The sequence below is a fragment of the Protopterus annectens genome, chromosome 6.part0 (assembly GCF_019279795.1).
Source record: "Protopterus annectens isolate FY-2018-M chromosome 6.part0, PAN1.0, whole genome shotgun sequence".
Taxonomy (NCBI): Eukaryota; Metazoa; Chordata; order Ceratodontiformes; family Protopteridae; genus Protopterus; species Protopterus annectens.
Genome location: NC_056737.1, coordinates 1,602,838,563 through 1,602,860,956, shown reverse-complemented (window position 1 = coordinate 1,602,860,956; position 22,394 = coordinate 1,602,838,563). Strand labels below are relative to the sequence as shown.

Below are 22,394 nucleotides of genomic sequence, written 5' to 3'. Positions count from 1 at the left end.
AGGCACTGAAAGGATAAGATCAGTCAAAAGGAAAATCGTGTTCTCGTGGCAGCACTCAGGACATACAGGAAATTTCTTGCTGGTAAAGGGAGGGGGCTAGACAAGCCAAGAGAAATAAGGCCTGTAGTCAAGCAGCTGTTGAAATCAATATAAATGGAGCAGAAACCATGCATTGGAACACTGCAAGAAAAGGCAAATAATATGGTAGCTCATGTTAGGAGCAAGGGCAGGCAGAATGAAATTTCCCATGCCACATAGAGGTGGGGATGGGAGCTCTAAATCTTATTCAGTTAATGCCAGATGATGAATGCCTTCTGTCTATCCATGAGAATGACTATGACACAGAAGATGGTGCAATATGAATAATTAAAGGTGGTGTGGACACTGCTCCTTCCTACCAATGTCTGCAGCAGCAGTAACACTCATTTGCTCATGAAGGTTGGTTTAAAATCTGTAACACACAAGTACATAGCGAGAACTGAATGCTGACAAGGAATTATGTAATTAAACCAGCAAAAAGAGGCTGTTGGGTCACCAGTAAAAAAAAAAAAAAAAACATGAAAAGTTGACAAAATGGAATCTAGTTAGAGTAAGTATTCAGCCAATACTTTGTATATCCCAAAACACTTTTTATTACAAGTACATTGGATGTATAAGCACAAGGAAAACACAGGTACCTTTTTAAAAAAGGTAACTGTGGAAGTAGTAGACCGGTTTATTTGGCTATGTGCATGAAATGTGACTGTTTTTAGATTGGTAAGATAGATAGGACTTTTAGAAAAAGAATATAAAAGCATACCTGCAGAATTAAAATTAAAAATGTAAACAATGCCCTACACAAGCACACACTACAAGAACAGTCACACAAAGAATTAAAATTTGCTATTACAGAACAAACTGAAATTAACTTGAGGGGTGGAGATTGGGCGAACAGGCTGGAATATAGGAAATTGTTTTGGCAATTTAAGGTGAATGCCTTTAACTACAGTGGCTTGAATGACTACATATCTACCCAGCCTTTCTCAGACTATGTTCTAAGGAATGTTTGATAAGGATTTTAACAACAAAAGATTAAATAAAAAAAAAATGTTACATATAAGTAATAAGAAAATGTATTAAAGAGGTAGGTATGGTTTTAAAGAATTTTAAATATTGATTGAAACAATTATAAACTTTAATGTTTTAATGATCTAATTGAATTGATTCTTTTACAAAAGGTGAGACTAAGGGAAGCACTTGTTATTCTGATGAAGTGCTGAGTTTGATGGGCAAAAATCACTTAATGCTTCACATTTACTTGTAATAAAAAGTGTTTTGGATATACATAGCATTGGCTGAACACTTCTTGATTGAACTCTTCCCTACCTGCAAATTAAAGATATCACAATTAATTATTATTAAGTGAGCTTTGCACATCAGCAAAGAATGGAAACAAAAGCAGTGTGCATGGTAACTGTCCCACTCACCACCTTGTAAATATACTCTGTTGCATTATTATTATTTCCTGTTTTTTACACAGTCAGCATCAGAAAGAAAAAGTTCAGCTATACCAATAAATTTGGATGATGTCAGCAGCAGAATGGGTGTTGCTGCTGATAACATAGTTTTATATATATATATATATATATATATATATATATATATATATATATATATATATAAGGCAGCCTGTGGGAAGGGGCAGACAGACCCCATGTTTAATGGCAGATTCTCTCACCCCACAACATGTTAGTAACTCTGTAGGATGTGACAGTGCAAAACAAAGTCAAGCACAACTAGGCATACCATTCACAGTTTTACAGGAGGAACACCACTGCACCTCTACACTAATATCTGCCAACCCAAAGGAACACTTTGAGGACGATGGCAGGCGTTCAGAGGCAGCAGTGTCCACAGTGATACCTTTACAAAGGGGAGCTAGGTGCAGAAATTTCTTACAACTACCCCAAGAAACACATGAAACATTGGTTACCCAAAAGGAAATACACTGTGACTTTGTTAGGGATCACAGCAATGCAACAGGGAGTCAGCTGGAAATGGTCAGAGTAATCCAGGGTATACATGATAATTAAAAAACAAACAAGATCCACAGGTCACTCCACAAGCATTTAAATTATATCACTATTCTGAGAAGGTGAACAGCTGAAGTACTAGATGTGGTAATAACAACTTAAATGCTTGTGGAGCAACCTGTGGATCTTATTTGTTTTTTGACTTATTGAGTGTTTACTTGTTGGTATTTTGTGATAAGCATGATAATTTCCATCACTACTTCAAAATGGCAGAGAGCAGGGATACTGCCATGATCACGCTGATGTGTAGTATCAGAGTGAGGATACTGCCATGATTACGCTGATGTGTAATATCAGAGTAAGGATACTGTCATGGTCATACTGATGTGTAGTATGGTGAAACACCAAGCATCAGTGGCAGTCTCTATTTGTACACTAGTTAGGGTATACCAGACTCAAGCTGAAGTCAGCCTTCCAAGGGGCAGAGGACAGGTTACTGTCAAGACACGTGGAGAGAGATCACATGATACTACTGTTACTTCTCAAGATAGTAATGTCAGTAAGTCAAAGTTTACAATCACAGCACAGTTCACACAGGCCATGTCAATGTTCACCTACACCTACCAGAGCCACACATCTGAGGTCACATTCATGATCATACAGCAATGTTAGGTCAGTGGCAGTAGGATCACCTGCATCAAGTCAGTCATGATATCGAACCAACTCACCTTACAGTTCTCATGGTATTCCCTCCGCCAAACCAGTTGCCCCATCACCTAGCCTCTTTATAGGAATTGTGTACAACTCATTTGATCTTAACCTACTGTGAATCAGCTTCAGTTATGCAGCTGTCTGTTTAACTGTAACAGGGGTTTGGGAGGTTGGAAATGTATGCATTTCATCCCAATAGAACAAGAATGTACACCATCAATAAACATTCAACAAAAAGCAATGCTACATGGATTACCATTCCTACAGGTGGCAAGTACCTAAAACATCAAAACAGTAATGAATAAACATTTTCAAAAGAAATAAGCAAATGAAACATTAAAATTGAGTATCCTGCCATGTTAACTTTCACTGCTGCCACCACAACCTCCCCGCTGCACAAATGATGATAGTTGCTGAAGTCAGAATTTATTGTGCAAGACATCATAAAATTAATCTGATGTGTAGTACAATAGTATAACTTAAGAAGAAATGTTGTATAAAAAAAGAAAGCATTACATACATTTGCAATGCATTAACTCATGAAGTATGTCACTGTTGTCAATTTTCCTTACATTTGTATTATTAAGTAAAGAGTAAAGCAAAAGTTACTCGCGATAGTATACAAAAATATGAATTATTTTCTATTTGATGTCTTTTGAAATCAATGAACAGGAATCAGTGAGCATTTGGGGATGGCAATAACATGAATATTATTCTAACAAATAATAAAAAAAACTTCAATATGACAGAGAATGTCAGATGAACACTGACAACAGACCAAGCACCACACAGCATAGCTCTTAGATATCACTGCTTGTGTCAATTACATTCTATGAGTTTCTTACAGTAATGGACACACCAATCCAAATGTCATGGTCCACAGACAGGCAGTCTCTTTACCTGCACAGCCACATGCCATGCACGAGCCTGACGCATGGGGTCCCTTAATACTGCTGCCAGCTGGCCATCATTACCAGTAGTGGAACTAGAAGTGGGAGCTGCAGTGACAGCATAGATCATTTCACCACCAGACTGATGCATAATCATGGTATGCAGAATGCAACATGCAGTAAACATCCTGCATGCAATAACGGTATCATACTGAAGACACCCCCGGATTCATCCAGGAACCTGAAATGGCTCTTCAGGAGGCCAAAGACCCTCTCAATGACAATACAGTTCTGGGGCAGGAATGTGTTATGTGTCTCCCGTGCAGCTCCACTTGGGTTTCTCATCCAGCACCACCTGAAAAAAAAAGGAGAAAAAAAATGGAAGCGAGGGACAAAACAGGAAAAAAAACATTTATACTCAGAAATACATTTTAACATGAATAACTGCTTAAATAGTATATAACAAAAAAATATTTTTCCACTTACCAACAATATGACAACTGGCCATACTTCCATGCAGGAAGAGAGGGTAGAGTAAGCTGTGTGCCACAGATGGGAATCATGTGCACTGCCAGGATGCTAGGCAGAGACATCGGTGGTGCACCCCCAAGCACTGCACTACTCTGCAACTGATGGAATGGTAGCTGAAAGAATACTCTGTTCTATATAGTACATACTGTTTTTTCAAACTGTGGCTAGCATGATTATTAGCTTGAATAAAAAGCTGCAAACATAGTATGAAATATAAAGGGTTAATCTAGAATAATATAAATGCTGAAAAATATAAAGTAGTATATGTGCTGGTAAACATATAATAGCTTAAATAGATTTCTGGCATCCATGTGAAGGAGTATGTTATTGAGAAACAAAGTCTGTAAAAATAACTGCGTAGATGGCAGCTGCAAGGACATCCATGAAGTAAAGCTGAAACATCAAGTAAGATAAAGATGAAACACAGATAGTGCTGGAACACTAGGTTTCAGATAACTGAGTTTCCTTGGACCACCAAGCTTAAAGAAAGGACAAATCATAAATTAAAAGAACAAAGAAAAACTGTTATACAAAGAAAGAACTGTATTACATCAGACTTTGAGAAAAATACCAGCTCTTCTGGTATAAATGTAACTATGCTTAAACAGACTTTGGTAATTTGCTATAGAGAGCTGACAGCATATGTGTTGCGTGTTTGTAGAGTCAAATGTAACAGAAATGTCGTACTAACTAAAGCAGTTTACTGAAGCAGTTTGCCTACGTGTACTTACTGTACTTAGTACAATCCAGTATTTAAAAGTAGCTGTTCATAATAAGAGTTACTATGGTGGTGTGCTTGCATGCAAATGTAAATAACAAGAAGGAACCAACAGAAGGCAGCACAGAATTCTTCAGTAGCCCTTCATGTTGTGGTATCAATCCCCCTGTGGACCACGAGAGGCCTTAATTACAACATGGGGTGCAATCTATCTCATTGAGTACCTCAGGGAAATGTGCCAGCCCATAAAAGGCAAGCGCAGTCCTGGCTTGGTCCTGAGGTAACACCAGGAAATAGTTGTACTGATCCACATGTGCCAAGAGTACATCCAGGAACTGCTGCAGTATCTTAGCAACAAAAGCCTGTGAGATCACCAACATGTCCCCAGACCGTCTCTGGAAGGCCACTGTAGCAAGTATAGTGACGGCAATACATACTTTGGTGTCCACAAGGATAGGAATCCAGGCATTCCTTCAGTGCTCCATGGTAGTCAAACATACCCACTAAGATGTTTATAATGTCCCTGTCCACTTTAAATCTATCAAAAGTTTCCTGATTATCAAAGTTATGATGAGTAATCCTTTGCTTATATTTTCACCTTCTTGGCCAGTGAGGGCCTTGGGTGCAAAAGGTTTTGGCCAAGCCAGGACAAGCAACTCAGACCAAAAAATGGCAAAGCTCACAACAAGTGATAACATTTTCAGCAATTGTAATTCTGAACTCTATGACAGATTTTGAGAAGCTTCTCTTTATATAGAGCATTTGTGACCAATGGAGAGCAGCTGGAAAATCTGATTATGATCACAAATGATAGAAAACATACTTCATTAGTATACAAAAGATTTACATCACCCCTCATTTTCATCTCATTATTTGCACATTTGCATAAGCACATTCAAGGTCATCACATACTGGCATAAATGGCCTCTGTGAATCATAGCTCAGCTGTACTCGTTGATGAATATCTGAGATAGCCTAAGTATATTTGCATAACTACCTATGAATACTGGCTATAAAGTGTAGTAGGTTCTAAGATGTGACATGGGTACACACTGCAGATCTCTGGAGCAGGAAATTTTCAGTAGTAACATTACTACAGAGTAGAAACTATAAAAAAATAAGAGAATTAAACTGATGTAATATAAGTCTGTATTCATGGTCATATGACAGCAGACAGGTGAACAATACTACATACATTACTCATGGGAGAAGTCTGCATACTCTTTTTGGTAAGAATGAAAAAGTCAGTTGGGAAGAAATGCAAACATCAGAAAGCAGATGATGACTGTTAGATGAGGTTGTTGTTGTTGTTGTGTCTTTCGGCTTTTCCCGGTTAGGGGTCGCCACAGCGGAACTCCGGTCCGCTAATGATTGGCAGTAGATTTTTATGTGCCGAGTTGCCAGCCCTGAAGCACAACCTTCAACAAAGGAACCCCCATTCATGCATGTCTCCACACAGAAGACGCTCTAGCTGAGAATCGAACAGGACAACGTCTGACTGATGCGACAATGCTACCGCAGCACAACCACTGCAGTTATGAATTAAATTTGTATGTAAGGGATAAAAACTACCAGGGCCACCTACTGCAAAAGGTGTTTAGGAATAACCCTCCATATCCCCTTCTCACAGTATTACAACATTTCACTTACTTGATAAGTTCTTTGAGGATGTCAGCTCTCCCAACTCGACAGCTGTGGTACACGGGTGTGCTCCGATGATGTCTGCTTCCACTGGGGTCTGCTCCTGCTTCGAGGAGAATATGTACACAGTCCAAGTGCCCATTTACTACAGCTACATAGAGGGCTGTCTGTCCTTTCACATCTACCAAATCCACATCTGCACCTTTCTGGATCAAGAAATTCACACAGTCTCCATGCCCTGCAGTGGCTGCAATCCGCAATGGTGTGCAAGGTAACCACCCACAGCACCAGACTGACTTTTCATTGATACGTCTAAACAGGAAAAATATGAAAGGAAGAAGTAATTTAGGATTTTTTTTTTTAATTCAAAATGTATTGGCCTTAATATTATTATACAAGATATGTAAATAATGTAACCTATATAACTTTCTTGGCTGTTACTGAAATGTAAACAGGAGACTATATAGTCTCAATAATCTAAACAGATGAGTCAACAAGTTTAATTACAGCTTTACAGCAGCAAACTCTTAACCTCTGTTTCACTCCTTTTAGACTAAACTAAATCTAAGATTCATTTAAGTGCAATTTCTTAGCAAATTCACAATAACTTATTAAGTAACAACAGCATGTGAAATTTGTGGTATAAGTTCTCAGAATGTAAACTGAAGACTGGTAAGAAATCAATAACTTTGAAGGCAAAAGAAAATGAATTCCTACTGATGTGAATGACTGGGCTACCTCATCATAAATCTATCGAATGTAAACCGGACTATTTTCTCTATATAAACACATCTATATTAAGTAATATATTGTAGGATAAGGGCCAGAACATACACAGTTTCATTCTTTATTGATTCTTTTGTCTAAATGCATTTTCCTCTTGTGTATACCAAAAAAAAAGAAAGAAAAGGAAAGAAAAACGTTAGTGTGACAGCAAATGTCAGTACACAACAGGGTGAAAGAGGTAGCTGTACTGAATGTACATGAGCAGTGCATGAGTACGTGTGAATCTGCATCCATGTAGTGTGTGCCATTTGGCCGATCCAGCACAGACTCATTTTATTAAATAATGACAAGGCCTTGTCCTGGTTAAATACGCAGCAAATTACTGATATGACACAGCCCATGTGTGCTAAAGATAACCATCAAAAAGGAGTAACAAGTTCAAGTGACAGGGACAAAAGCAAATGGGGAATAAAATCGAAGTGAAGCAGATGAAACAAATAATCTTGCTGATCAACACAGAAATTACTGATTCAGTGAATAAAATATTGGTGACAATTTAAGGGCATGAGACTGTTTGCGCATAGGATAAGAGCTCTCATTAGTATTATTTATTAAAATAAGTTATGCACTGTGATTTCTATGCAAAAAGAAATCATGCTACAAAATTATTTTTATATACCACTGCGCCACACTTACGAACAGGGAAAAGGACCAGTTGTGCAAAGTTATTCAGTGTAATGAGATCAAGAAATTAATTTTCAATGTAGAGTTTAAAAAAGCCAAATGCTCAATTAATATTATGGTGCTTGAAATCTTCTAATATGAAAGTATATTAATGGTTCACATTTGACAAGACAGTTTTGGGGAATTCACCTATTGGTCAATATCAACATTACTTTTTGGGCTTCTATACCAGACTATCACATTAGGGCCTTGAGGTTTTAATAAACTATCAACTCCAGTAACTACAATGTCAAACTCTATGTCAAAGTACAAGGTTCGTGCCATAAATGCTTTGAGGGAAAAAAATTACAATTCCTCCACCAACAGTGTTAGTATGCAAACAATCAAATATATGCTAAGCTGGAATACCGAGTCCCTCACGTCGCTAAGCTTAGTAGGTTGAAAAGGGGAAAATCCTAGAGTGAAACTGAAACCTTATGCTGGCCTAAACAGAAAGTTAACAGACTGTTCAAGCAAGACTGTATGCAGTGAATGTTAGAATGAAATAGCAAAGTGTTTTGTGTACAAAAAATGCTTATATAAGGGTTTGTGTATTGTACTGCCACCAAACTAATTAAAATAATACAACTGAATTTGTACTGTTTTTACAAAGTTTCATAGCTCCACTTTCACAGAACATAATTTTCAGACCTAGAGTATAGTTCAAATGTAGAGATGAAAAAGAGCAAAAATGGAGGGACAAAATGGAGTCTGAATGGGAAGATTAAATCGACAACAAAAGAAGAGTAGTATTGCTGGAACTGAATTTATCATGTCTTGATGAGTACTTTCACGTGGTAGACCCTGTTTTTACAAAATCTTACTAAGATCACACTAATATATAGAATGAATTTTATATATTATGAAGAAAGGTAGGTCAAGATATAAAAAAGAAGACTGGTTGCATAGGTCCCAGGATAAATAAGTCCCCATTCCTGTTTACAGTGTGTAATACCCTACCGAGATTTCTTTAAATAGAAGTTAGCAAGTACAAGACTAACATTATCTAATTGAATTAACTTACTTTTCTATGGTGTTGAACTGCTCTTCCTTCTGCTCCTTCTGAGGAGTTATGATTCATATTTATCTATTAAGCTCCTCCAAGATTCCTATTACTGCCTGCCTACACAGAAACAGACTACATAGAAAAGAAAATCAGAAATCTTGCTACTCTAGGTATATGCCATTAGTAAAAAATATTAAAATAAACAACTTTGCTCACCCAATGAAGCAAGTGAAAGAGGCAACAAAGTTCAAATAAGCAAACAGCTGCTTGCAGTAATGGCTCCCTTTTATCTATTTAGGCCCTGAATATGTCATATGACTGCCTACCTGCAGAGAAGCAAAATAAATAGAAAAAAAAATACCGGTACCTCACTAATCAAAGTTTGTTTGTGTCTTTCGGCTTTTCCCGGTTAGGGGTCGCCACAGCGAAGCAGTAGAGTTTTACGTGCTGGCTTGCTGGGCCTAACGCACAACCTTCAATGAAGGAACGCCCCTTCATGCATGTCGCCACACAGAAGACGCTCTAACTGAGAATCGAACGGGCAACGTCTAACTATGAGGCAAAAATGCTACCGCAGCACCACCAACACGGTACCCACTAATCAAAGTACATTCCAATAATACCAGAAATCTAAAATAAACATGTCACTTGCTTGGTGAAGTGGCTGGACAAGCTGGCATGTGGTTCTGAAGCTGCCATAGAAGAATGTGTAGCTTTAGGTAAAAACTGCACTGTTCAGGTAATAGTACTCCAGATGAAAACCAGAGTCTCAGTCTGGTTTAACAGAATGAGCACCTAAATGTATGGAATGACTTATTACACCAGTTTAAAAAACATTCAACATTGCAGAAACTATGCAAATTAATTTGAACTCAAAGTGTTGCAAACTGCAACAGCAGATTATGTTGTAAAAAGGAAGCAAATAAATTATATTTTAGAATAAAAAGCAGAATTATTATATTGCTTTGGTTGTCAGTTTGGTGGAGGACTAGCAGATAAACTGAGAAATAGATTTGTATGTGGAATGTACTGCAAACACATATGGAATAAGCTGCTTTGTAAAAAGATCTAATATGATTGCAAAAAAAAAAATACAGCAATAATTGTGGAACAAGCAGCCAAATAAGTTTATACTATAGTTGAATGAACAGTAAATACAATTATCGTGAAGGCTTTCCAAAAAGCAACTATAATTTCAGTGTAGAGGAATGTTATATGAGCTTGCTTATTGCTGAACAGGAGGTCTGCAATGTGACTAGGTGACATAAAAGATCGTATTCAGAAGGCTTAAATGGAAGTTGGTAAATGTACACCAAGCAGGGGGAAAAACACAGCATAAGCTGTAAGTATAAATGTTGACAATGATTCTGGTTTAAACAGGCCAAAGACGGATAGCAGAATCTGATCACTACAATCTGATGTTTTTGGAACTATAGTGTAATACTGATAATTGTGTCCGCGGTGGTGGTGCTGCGGTAGTGTTGTTGCCTCACAGTAAGACGCTGTCTGGTTCGATTCTCAGCTAGAGCGACTTCTGCGTGGAGACATGCGTGAATGGGTGTACCTTCATTGAAGGTTGTGCATCAGGGCTGGTAGCTCACACCTAAAAATCAACTACCAATCATTAGCGGACCGGAGTTCCGCTGTGGCGACCCCTAACTGGGAAAAGCCGAAAGACACAACAAGTGTAAGACTGATAATTATTAGAATGTGATTTTGAGTCATTTCAGAAGTGTTTGAGCTGAAATTTTAAATTGAGTTAGATATTGGAGTTGCACTGTATATTATTTCTGGATATAAATAAATAAAATAAAATAAAATAAAATGTACCCAGAAAGAATCAAAGGTATTGTTATAGACTTAGTAATACTTGCATGCCTGCCTGGAAAACAATAAGAGAAGATTTATTTACTGGACTTGAATGCATGTTAAAATTGAGGGCTACCTCTGATCAGCAAACAGTAAGCATGGAAGGTTAAACTAACCTGGTACCCAATTAAGAAGGTGAAACTGGTAGATCAAGATGGTAGAAAGGCTGATATGGCAACAGTCAGGGTTTTCAGCTGATGCAAAACAAGTTTTGAAGTTAAAGGTAAACATCAACTGCAAAATAACACTAGCTTTAGTTTTTACACTGCTAAGGTAATGCCAATGTACTTGGGCATGAGATGGAGACAAAGTTACAAAGGTATAAAAGTATTAGAATATGGTCAGAGGTAAAATGGCCACACCTATGATCCCTGCGCTTAAGTAATGCAAAACAGAAGTTATGTACTTACCATAACTTGGTATCTGTGTTGTCCAGTTTCATTATGCATCACAACTGGGTCTTTGGATCTGTCCTCTGATCCAAGCCAGCCATTTCTCAGATGTACGGTCTGAGCCCAAAACTCCTCTCTCTCCCATAATGCCTCACTCCTTAACAAAACTTCAGATCGAGTTTGCTGCCCTAATCATAAGGTGGACATTCCCAAGACAAGAAAGAAACAGAAATAAAAGTCCCACTGGAGTCCAAACTAGAAACCAGTGGGTTCCTTGGTCATCTAGGTTACTCTCAGCTGCACAAGGAATGGGGAAAGAGGGCAGGAAGTGATGCATAATGAAATTGGACAACACAGATACCAAGTTATGGTAAGTACATAACTTCTAATCTGATGTTGTCCATTTCATTATGCATCACAAATGGGTCAGAGTCTCCAGCTACACAAACCCTGGGACGACCTCAAGGAAGAATAAGCCTGTGCTCCTCAGAACCAAAGGATGCTCTATTCCTGGAAATAAATGTCTAACCTGTAATGAGACATACAGGTGTGAGCTGTGGACCATGCAATTCCAGCACACATCTCATCAACTGGAGTCCTAGTAGAGAAGGCTGAAGAGGTTGACATAGTTGTAGTTGAGTGGACTAACTGAATGGGGAAGTTGTTTTTCTTGTTGGAAGTAAACTGTAGAGATACATTCTATAATCCACTATGCCAATGTAACCTTAGAGACTGCTTGCACAATCTGTTAGGCGAAAAGGCAATGAACAGTTGATTTGACTTTCTATGAGGCCTAGTCCTATGCAAGTAGAAATTTAACTGTCTGTGAATGTCCAAAGAATGTAAGAGATATTCACCTTTGTTAGAATAATTAGGGAAGAACAGAGGTAAATGAATGGTCTGATTCATGTTAATCCCAGAAGCAACCTTAGGGATGAAGGAAGAATTTGTTCTGACAGAAACTCTATCCTTAAAGAAGATGATCTATGGAGGTTTGGAAGACAAAGCCTACAGTTCCGAAACTCTCTTGGCTGACGTGATAGCCACAAGGAAGGCCATCTTCCAAGACAAGTACTTCACCTCGCAAGAACTAGCAGGTTGGAAGGGTTTTTGGGTGAGACCCTGTAAAACTAAAGTAAGATCCCAAGGTAGAGAAGGATACTTGATCGGAGGTCTCAGGTGAAAAACTCCTTTTAAGAAAGCCCAATAAAGTTTGGAAGAAGAAAGGGTAGAGGAGGAACCGACTCCTTTCCAGACATGAACATTAGTGATAGCCACAAGTTGTACCTTAATTTTGGAGAAACTCACTCCCTCATGAAAAAGAGAATTCAAAAACATGAGGATATCAGAGAATGAGGCAGAAAAGGGATCTATATTCCTCTGTGATGCCCAGTAAGAAAACATTTTCCACTTGCTACAATATACCTTCTTGGTGGATGGCTTTTGAGAGGCAAGAATAATGTCACTGGCAGGAAAGGGAAGCCTGGACTTTACCAGAATTAATGGAAGTGGAGAAACCAAGCAGTTAGTCTGAGGAACCAGAGATTGGGAATCTGATGTTCCATTGAGTGTAAAATGAGATCCTGTCTGGGATCCAATATCCATGGAATATATTTGCTGTGAGACTGCAGAAAGGAGAATCATATCTGATGAGGCCAATAGGGGGCAATGCAGATAAGTCTGGTTTTCAACCTGCTGGCTTTCTGTAGTACTTTTGAGTATCAGAGGGATCGGAGGAAATGCATACAACATGGACCAGAACGCCCCTGGGTAACTCTCCCTTTGAGGGGATCACAGCGAAGTACCTGCTGTATTTGTTGTTTAGGGGAGAGGTAAAAAGATCACAGTAAGTTTGGACCCAGTGGCTGAAAATCTCATTCGCAACTGACTGGTTCAAGGACCACTCGTGAGGATTCAAGATGGACGTGCTCAATTTGACCACCAGGACACTGGACTCCCCTGGGATGTGCACTTCAGTAAGAAAGCAGTTGGAATCACTCACCCATTCCCAAACTCTCACAGCCTCTCAGCAGAGTGGGTACGATCGGATTCCCCTTGCTAGTTGATATACCATACTGCTTACATATTGTCCGTCAAGACTGCAATCATCCCCAAAGGGAAGCAGTCCTGAAGGCTTTCAACATGAAGAGGACCACTCTCATCTCCAGGATGTTTACGTGCAATTTGTTATCTATGGGGAACTACATGCCTTGGACCATCCTTCCCTGAAATTGCCACCCAACCCCAATAGGGTACGTGGACACTGTCACTGAAGTGGGGGGGGGACAAAGGGCCTGCCTAAATGAAGGTCATCCATGAGCATCCACCACAGTAGATGACGTCTGCAAATTGGTGCAAGTTTGATGAGGGTTGATAACAGGTGACACTGGATGGACCATTGAACAGCCAGGGTCCACTGAAAAACACTCATGAAGAATCTGGCTAGAAGCACCAGTAGTATGGCAGCCAAAATGGAGCCCAAGGCTATGAGAATTGAGAGAGCTGAAGGAGATGGACTGTCCAGAAGGCATTGTACTTGTTGTCTGATAGACAATATCCACTGTGAGAGAAGATCTGCAACTTGCGTTATCGTGTTCAACTGTGTCCTCATGAAGTCTGTTTCCTGAACCGGGGCAACTTGGATTCGGCATGATGACTGTGATCTCTAGGTGAAGAAATAGGAGCAACATCATCTGAATCACCTGGACAGTTGATGCCTTGTGGGTGCCACCAGGAGCCAATCATCCAGGTAAGAAAACACCTGGAAACTGAAACCATGCAGACAGAGATGCACTGTGACTACTGCCATGCATTTGGTGAACACCCAAGGGGCTGTGGTAAGACCAAAGGGCAAGGCTCTGTACTGGTAATGATCATCCCCCAGCCAGAAGTGTACAAATCTCCTGCAGCATCTGTCTATTTTGATATGATAGTACGTACTCTGGAGATCCAATGAGCACATCTAGACATCCTTGCACATTAGCGGCAGAAGGGACTGTAGCATAACAATGTGGAACTATGTTTTCTTGACAAACAAATTTAAACTGCTGAGATCCAGTATGGCCCGATAGCCCCTGGTCTTCTTTAGCACCAAAAAGAAGTGTGAGTAAGTTCCACACCCTCATTATTCAGTTCAGACCCACTGGATGACTCTTGTCTAGAAGTTTTTGCACTTCTACAAGGGCACTCTCCCTCTGACTGGGTGACATATTGGGGAGATGCTCCACTGTGGGGGTGGAGGAAGGCAAAAGGGAATACAGTAGCCTATGGATATGACGTTTGACATGCAAGCGACATTTATTATGTCTGTTCAGGCTGCTGGGTATAAGGATAGTCTGCCCCCGACTGCCTCCACAGTAGGACAGTCGAGCAGCACTTCAGGAGCACTGAAAGGGGTTGTCAGAGAAGGGTTCCCTGAACCCTGGTTCTGAGGATCCCCTCTGCCTCTGAGGTGACATTTACCATTAAATCCTTTCCCTCTGCCCCTGGAAGAGGATTCTTCCTGTGAATCAGGGAAGGCCCCCTGTTTTTTGTGGAACCACATCTTCTTCCCACTCCATTGCTCCTGCAAAAGGTCCGTGGGGGGAAGAAAATTTAATTCCCATGGCAGATAGAGCCTTGCCCTCCTGTTCGCTCCAGGTCAGGGTCTCCTTAACTGATGGTCTCTGAACAAAGAGGGTGTTAATGAATGACACTTTGAAGGGGTCCACAAACCTGCATAATCTCATCCACGCATATCTTCTAAGGGCTATGCCTGAACCAGCCACTCAAGAGGTTCCCTCCACCATGTAGGAGATTAACCTCACCGAAAAGTTAGCAATAGAAGTCATAATATTCAGCTGTGGTGAAACCTTTTTGAAAGCTGCCTCCAACAGCGACTGCCCCAGAGATGTGGAAAGTTCCTTCAAGTCTCTCGAGTGAAATGTGCCAGATTATTTAATGACCTCAGAAAAAAGGTAGCAGAGGCATACACTCACTTCCCATGTCTGTCCAAGGCCCACGACTCTTTGTTCAGGGGATGGACAGTAGAGCTCTGTTCAGTGAGATCTTTATTGGTGGCTGCTGGCACCACAGTGGCATCAACCGGGACACCTTTGCTCCAGAAGGGATGATCCTTGGGGAGACTAAAGTACTTATCTGCACACTCCGGGATAGGTTCCATGGTGTCAGGCTCCTTCCAAGCCCAGTGGGCGATGAGGTCAATAAGTTCATCCACCAGTGGGGTCACCTAGGATGTAGATAGTCCCATCCCAAATGTCTCCAGGAACACTGACTCCTCCTAGGAAGGGGGTTGGAAAGTCCATCCATCCTTTTGTTTCAGGATTTCTAAGATATCTCCAAAGGAGATATCATCAGGTGGAGATCAGGGGACCCTTCATCTACGAAGCTGGTGTGTTCTGTTAAAGACTATATAGGGGAGTCAATGTGCTTCCTCTTGCACCAGCACTTTCTGGGAACATCCTCCATGGGGTACTCAAGGGAGGACTCAGAAGACAGGGAAACCCCTTACTGAGGGGTTAGCTGGAGGATCTCTGGGAGGTGCTGACCATGGACTGGACAGACAGGAACAATGTCTCGACCCATGGAGGATTGGGAAGGGCCTGGTGGAGGAGGGACCATCTCTCTCAAAGAGTCAAGAAAGCCCTCTCTGCCACCTGGAATGCCAAGAATGCCAGAGGAGCCTGTCCCCCCACCCGGGACACCAAAGTCCCCAAGGGAGAAAGAGACAACGCCATCCCGGATCCAACAAAGCCAGAAGGCAGCAGCCCCAAGCTATCAAAGGCTGAGGCCCCCAAGGGAAGAGACAGCTCCAAGAAGGACAAGGTTGGAGCAGACACCAACTCCATGGATGTGGCATCAATCCCTCGGATCCAGGACCTGCTCTGCTCTGACAAAATCAGAGCCGAGCTGGTCTGGGACTCTTTCAGAGCCAGGGAAAGGAACATCCCATGATGCAACTCTGATCCACTCGAAATCACCAGGCCCTGTGACTCCGAAACCAAAGGGATTGGAGGAGGAGGTTGAGGTACTGGGGGTCAGACCTCTCACAGATCCAGAATGGGTCAGAGAAGGCAAAAACCCCAGCTAGATCTGGACTTTGAAGAATTTCCTCATCATCTGATCAGTCTCCAAATGTGAGAACCAAGTGGACTTAGATGACAAAGAGGAATGTGTAGACTGCAGAGGTGAAGCACTCAGCTGGGTGGTACAAGCTGGTGAAGGCGACTTGCGTTGATGCGGAGTAAGGTTCTGAGATTTATGCTCCAGGCAGGAGTGCTTCAGAGTCTGCTCTGGAGAAGATGAACTAAGGACCCTAATGACCTCCAACAGTCCCGAAAGGCTGCTCGGACTCAAGGTCATTGGATCCAGCAGGGTGGGAGGCTGGGTTGGTGCCAACTCCCTTGGACATGAAGGGCTTGTCGGATGCAGAGATAAGCATGGAGCTGAAGGATCTGAAGAAGACAGATCTAAAAGTTTTCTCCTCTTTTCAGAGGTGGAAGCTGACATCCCTGGGGAAGCAGAGGAGGGTCACTTCTTCTGGATGGGAGCCTGGACTCCAGAGGAGAGAAGAAGCCCTCTAAAGATGAGCTTGTTCCTCCTATCTGCCAGGGCCCACTGACTGAAAGCCGAGCAAATATCACAAGGCATATCCAAGTGCCCTGGGCCCAAGCAGTAAACGCACATCTTGAGGGCATTAGATTGGGGAATCTTATGCCCATGACAGGCACACCTCTTAAACCCAGTAGGTTTTTCAGGCTTGTCTGAAATACCTCCAGGCACTCACAGAATGTGCACACACACACACACACACACACACACACACACACACACACACACACACACACACACACACACATGTACATGCACACACACACACACACACACACACACACACACACACATGCACGCATGCGCGTACACACACACACACACACACACACACACACACACACACACACACACACACACACACACACACACACAGCTAACCAGTCACATGCTACCAATAATCAGTACACTAAACTAAAGGATAGTGGGAAATTTTTTTTGTTTGTTTTTCTAAGTTAGAAGAAAAAAAGAATTTAAAGAAAGAAAGGGAAAGCAAAACTACAAAACATGGGGGGAAGAGCTAATGCCATCATTCACTAGGATAGCGAAGTAGGAGGGGAGGTAAAGAAGAAGGAAGACTAACTTACGAAATTATCAAAAGAAAAATTTAGAAAATCCAAGATATAAGGAAAATATTACAACATTGAAGAGGCTCGCAAGCGCCAAACAAGATCTGAGGGTTTGTTAGGGAGGGAGGAGTTTGAGGCTCAGATCATATGTCTGAGAAATGGGCTGGCATGGATCTGAAGACTCATTCATGATGCATAATGAAATGGACAACATCAGATCAGAAAACGTTCATATCAGCAGGGTCATTGTCAGTCCTGTGCTGCATTCAGTAAGTCTTCATTGTTACTGACAATCGGTATTTAATACAGAAATACTTCAATGTTACTGTCAGTTCAGTACTGAAAACAGTAAAACTTCAAAGTTACTTTCAATTCAGTATGGAACACAGTAAGACTTCAACAACAGTGTCAGTCCAGGACTGAATACAGTAAGACTTCAATGCCACTTTCAATCCAGGACTAAATACAGTGAGAGTTCGGTGTTACTGGCCATCCAGAACTGAATATAGTAATACTCTGATGTTACTGACAATTTAGTACTCAAAACAGTAAGACGTCAAGGTCACTGTCGATCCTGTACTGCATACAGTAAAACTTCATGGTCACACTGTGCTGCATACAGTGAAGCATCACGTGCCAAAGATAAAGAATACATTTGTACATCAGCAAATTTTAAAACTTCATCCTTTGTCAGAGATATTGGTGGATGTGCATTGTCTAGATATAGGAAGCCCTTACAAAGTTTAATGCTATTGGTTGCCAAAAAAGTGTGTCATCAACCCTCTTTTTCCCTATTTTCTCCATGGGGCTCAGGTGTCATGTCAGCTGTTGCCATCTCTCTTAATTCAATGCCACTATTCTACCTTCTTGGACACTCCTGTTTGTCTTAGGTTTTCTCTCATAATCCATCCACCTCTTTGCTGGATGCCCTCCTTTCCTCTTGCTTTCTTCCTATTTGTCCCAAATCTTCTTCACCAGATTGTCTTGTGCTTTTCTGCACATGTGCCCAAACCACAGTAATCTGTTCTCCTTGACCTTGTCTCCAATTGGAGCTACATTAGCTTTAGCTTTGATGTTCTCATTTCTTCAGCTGTCCGACAGTGTGCAGCTTACCACCCCCATCTTAGGCACTTCATCTCCATCACCTCTAGCCTCCTCAACTGCTTTGCCTTTACTGACCAAATTTATGTACCATACAGTAGTACTGGTCACAACACTGTTTTGTACAACTTATCTTTCAGACTTTTTGGCATTCTTTTGTCATGCAGTACCCCTGATACTCTGTGCCAGTTGGCTTCATCCCCTCTGATTTTAACTTTGACCTTCTTATTCAGACTTACCTTCTCCTCAGCCAACCCTTCCAGATACTTGAATCTGTTAACCTGTTCCACTACTTTCCCTTATATTTCAATTCTAAGCTTCTTCTGATTCTCATTTGCTGCCATTTACAGCTGTCTTATCTGTTCATCCCATGTGGCTAAAGTTTTAAGTTCCATTTTCCTTTCATTTGCTGAAGTTCTTGATCAGAGTTTGCATGCAATGCCATATAGTCTGCATACATCAACTTTGCTGATCTGTCCCCTCCAACATGTTTGTTAATGTAGTCCCATTACCAGTATGAATAGCAATAGGCTCAGAGATGAACACTCATGCACACCCATTCCTATTGGGAACCCAATGTGATACTGAACACTGTTCACACTTGAGTCACTGGGTTTTAGATTAGCCTGCACTAATTCTACCAATGTTTCTGGGACTCTGAACCGCAGGACTACCCAAATCAGCTTTCTTGGAACCTTGTCATATGTTTTCTCCTAGTCTATAAATGCCTAGTTGGACTCTTTCCTCATCTCTAGATTCTTTTCAACTCTCTGTCTCACTGCAAACATTGGGGTAGCTGTACTGCTTCATGATCTGAATCCAAACTGCTCAGTTCCCAGATTACTTTCTGCTACTCTGTGTATTTATCAATCACCCTGTATAGGACATGTGTGGACAGTGTGACCGGAGTCTGATACTGCTATACTGCCCACAGTTGTGAATGTCACTTTGCTCTTGAACACTGGCACTAGTATGCTTATTCTCCAGTCATCTGTGATACGCCTTTCTCTCCATACTGCTGTGTGTACCCTTAGGAGTCATTTCTCCCCAATCTCACCCAACATCTTTAGTATATCTGCTGTGACCTCATCTGAGCCTGCCGCCATCCCTAACTTCATTCTCGTTAGTGTTGTTCTTACTTGTTCTAGGGTGGGCTTCTCCTCTTTCATCATAAGTTGTGTTTGGGACACTGCAGCTTCTGTGGGGATTTCTTCATTCAGAAGCTGCTGAATGTATTCCTTCCATCTGCCTTTGATGTCTTGTGTACTAGTGAGTAGGTTGCTGCTGGCATCCCTTATGAAGGATAACGGACTATCATCATTATCTTTGTCTTGCACCTTTACAGCCTTTCTTTGTGCCATCTACTGAGTCACTTAGAAGCTAGTAGACTACATCTGATGCCTTCTTCTTTACTACTGCAACTCCTCCCTTAGCCTCTTTCTTAGCCAACCAGTTTTCCTTCCTAGCCCTGTCTGTCTTTACTATATCACACTTTTTCCTGCACCCTTTCTTTCTTTTGATGATTTTCTGGATGTGTGCATTCCACCACCAGCTTTCCTTATGTACCTTATTGTCAAAAAAACATCTACTGGAAAATGGAAATCAAAATTTAAACCACCTGTAACTGAAGTGCTGACTATGGTACAGAAGATAAAAGAACTGCAGGTGGGATCTTTAGAAAAGGATAGGAGCAAATTACATACAAATAAATGAAATGTGTGGGAACAATACATGCAGAGTAATATTCAGGCAGAGGAGTCAGGTTAAAGGGAAGGCATGACTTGAGCAATTTATGTAGTGTTGGAGTGATAATTGTTAAAAATACATGCACTGCATGAAAATAATGCAAATGTTACTATGGTTTATTTTATTTTTTACTGTTAATATATTTCTACGCAAGTCATACTTTAAATATGATTCAATGAAGATATTAAAAAAGAATACATTTGTATCCCTAAGTAGAGAAGCAGAATTATTATATAATAATTAGCCTGCCATGGGTTTATAAATGAATGAAACCAAGGGAATGTTTACGAATATACTTAAAGAATTACTTTATTACAATGTTTGTTTTTTTTCTGGTGGCATTTCTCCTTGCTGTTTTGCTAAAGGCAAAAGAAAAAGTACTTTTGAAAACGTGAATAAGCAGTCCTGTTTTGGTAACATCCTGCTGATAACGTCAGTATGAAAGATATCAGTAGACTGATATGATAAACATTCATTAAAATAATATAGGCTGAGAGTTCATAAAGATGTGAATTATTTGTATTTGTGTGTAAGTGATTAACAGAAACATTGCGACAAAAATAAAAAAAAAAGACAAAGGGAGGCTGTGGCAAAGGCACAACATTTTTATAAAGGCACTGGAAATTAATTTACAATTAAGATTAGGAATCTACCACTACAAGATCCTTCCAAATTCTCAAGTCTTATACCATCAAAATTTGTTGTACAGAATGGGTCTGCATCTGAGTAGATACATAAATGTGAACTGCCTCTCTTGACAACAAAGGAATTGATCTCATCAGGTGAAGGGCATACTACCTTTGTGAACTACCTACATAATTGGAATAAGATAGTTCAGCCTAAAGGCTCCTCTTTGTTTTGACTGTACACACATTCCCAAAGCACTTTTTTCACGACCACTGATCTATACTTCTGAAAAATCTCTGTTTGTTACATATCTGATTGAACTTGTTTGGAAACATCTGAATGCCTTAATCAAATGTGTCCTGCTTGCACAACTAGAATATGCCTACTACTATTCCACACTGTTAGAAAAAATACTACCACCTTACGATCTATTTCTAATAAAGTCTGTCATTTCATCAACAACTTCTTTCAGCATGAACATCACTGCAACACCTTGGAATAGGCAAGCTGGCTATCCCATTCAAGGTAAAGCCAGCTTTGTTTTTGGCTTCCTTCTTTTCAAACTCCTATTCCAAGACACACCATCTCCCTAACTAAGAGACTAATCACATCAAACTCGCAATCCAACTTAAGAAGCAGTTCCACTAATAGTCATAAGCTCATAACTACATCCACTAAACTTCATTCCACAAACCACAGTTTCTCTGCCCTTGCCACTAAACTGTGATGATCACTACCACCTGATCTTACTGAAATCAGAGTCTACAAACCGATCAGACCACATTTAAAACACTACCTAACTAAACAATGCAAATGCACTTGTCATGTCATCTAAATGCCATGGTTGCATTATTAAATTCATCCCAGAAAACCTTGGCTGCTAACCTCCTAACCCTCTAACATATAAACTCAAACCCACTGCTTCCCTGTCTGCCCTATCCATACCCTACTACATATTTAATATCCACTTTTCCTGTTATTTGCTCTTCTATTTCATCTCTGTTATACATGTTTGACTCTCTTCAGTGCTAAAATTTCCCTCCATTCTTATATATGCTATGCCCATTCTTTTGGCCAGATCACATTTACATCACCTATATGCATAACACCTGTGTTATGCACTGTATCCTCCTGATCCTACTTTTTTACAACCCTTTTGAAAATATGTGTATGTCTATATATAATATGTTTTACTAGTATGTTATGTCACTGCACTGTACAGTGTAATTATACACTTCATTTTACTTTACTGTTGTTACTATGTATATAACTTTGGCTGAGCTTGTAAATGGTCAAATCTGATAAGTATTCTAACACTTTAAGCAAAATTAAATGAATAAATAAAAAAACAAACAAAATCAGCAAACAAGTTTCCAGTCTGAAATATCAGTTTACAGTGTAATAAAAAATGTGCAACATGCAACAAATGAAAGCATCTTGAACTTCCACTCTCCAGAAATCAGAAAATTATAGTTTATAGTGCTGGACTCACAGAAAATTCACTGCATTGCAAAATGTAAGT

General features: G+C 40.3%; 1 protein-coding gene across 2 annotated transcripts in view; it reads right to left on the bottom strand.

Moving 5' to 3' along the window:
* Nucleotides 1-22,394, bottom strand: part of ASB1 (ankyrin repeat and SOCS box containing 1) — a 368,215-nt gene that overhangs the window by 96,438 nt on the left and 249,383 nt on the right. Inside the window, exon 3 of one of the 2 annotated variants that reach the window (XM_044075052.1) lies at nucleotides 6,513-6,815. The exons of the other annotated variant lie outside the window; for it this stretch is intronic. Coding sequence (XP_043930987.1) covers nucleotides 6,513-6,815 — 303 coding nt within the window. The remainder of the gene's footprint in view (nucleotides 1-6,512; nucleotides 6,816-22,394) is intronic. 2 annotated transcript variants of the gene reach the window in all.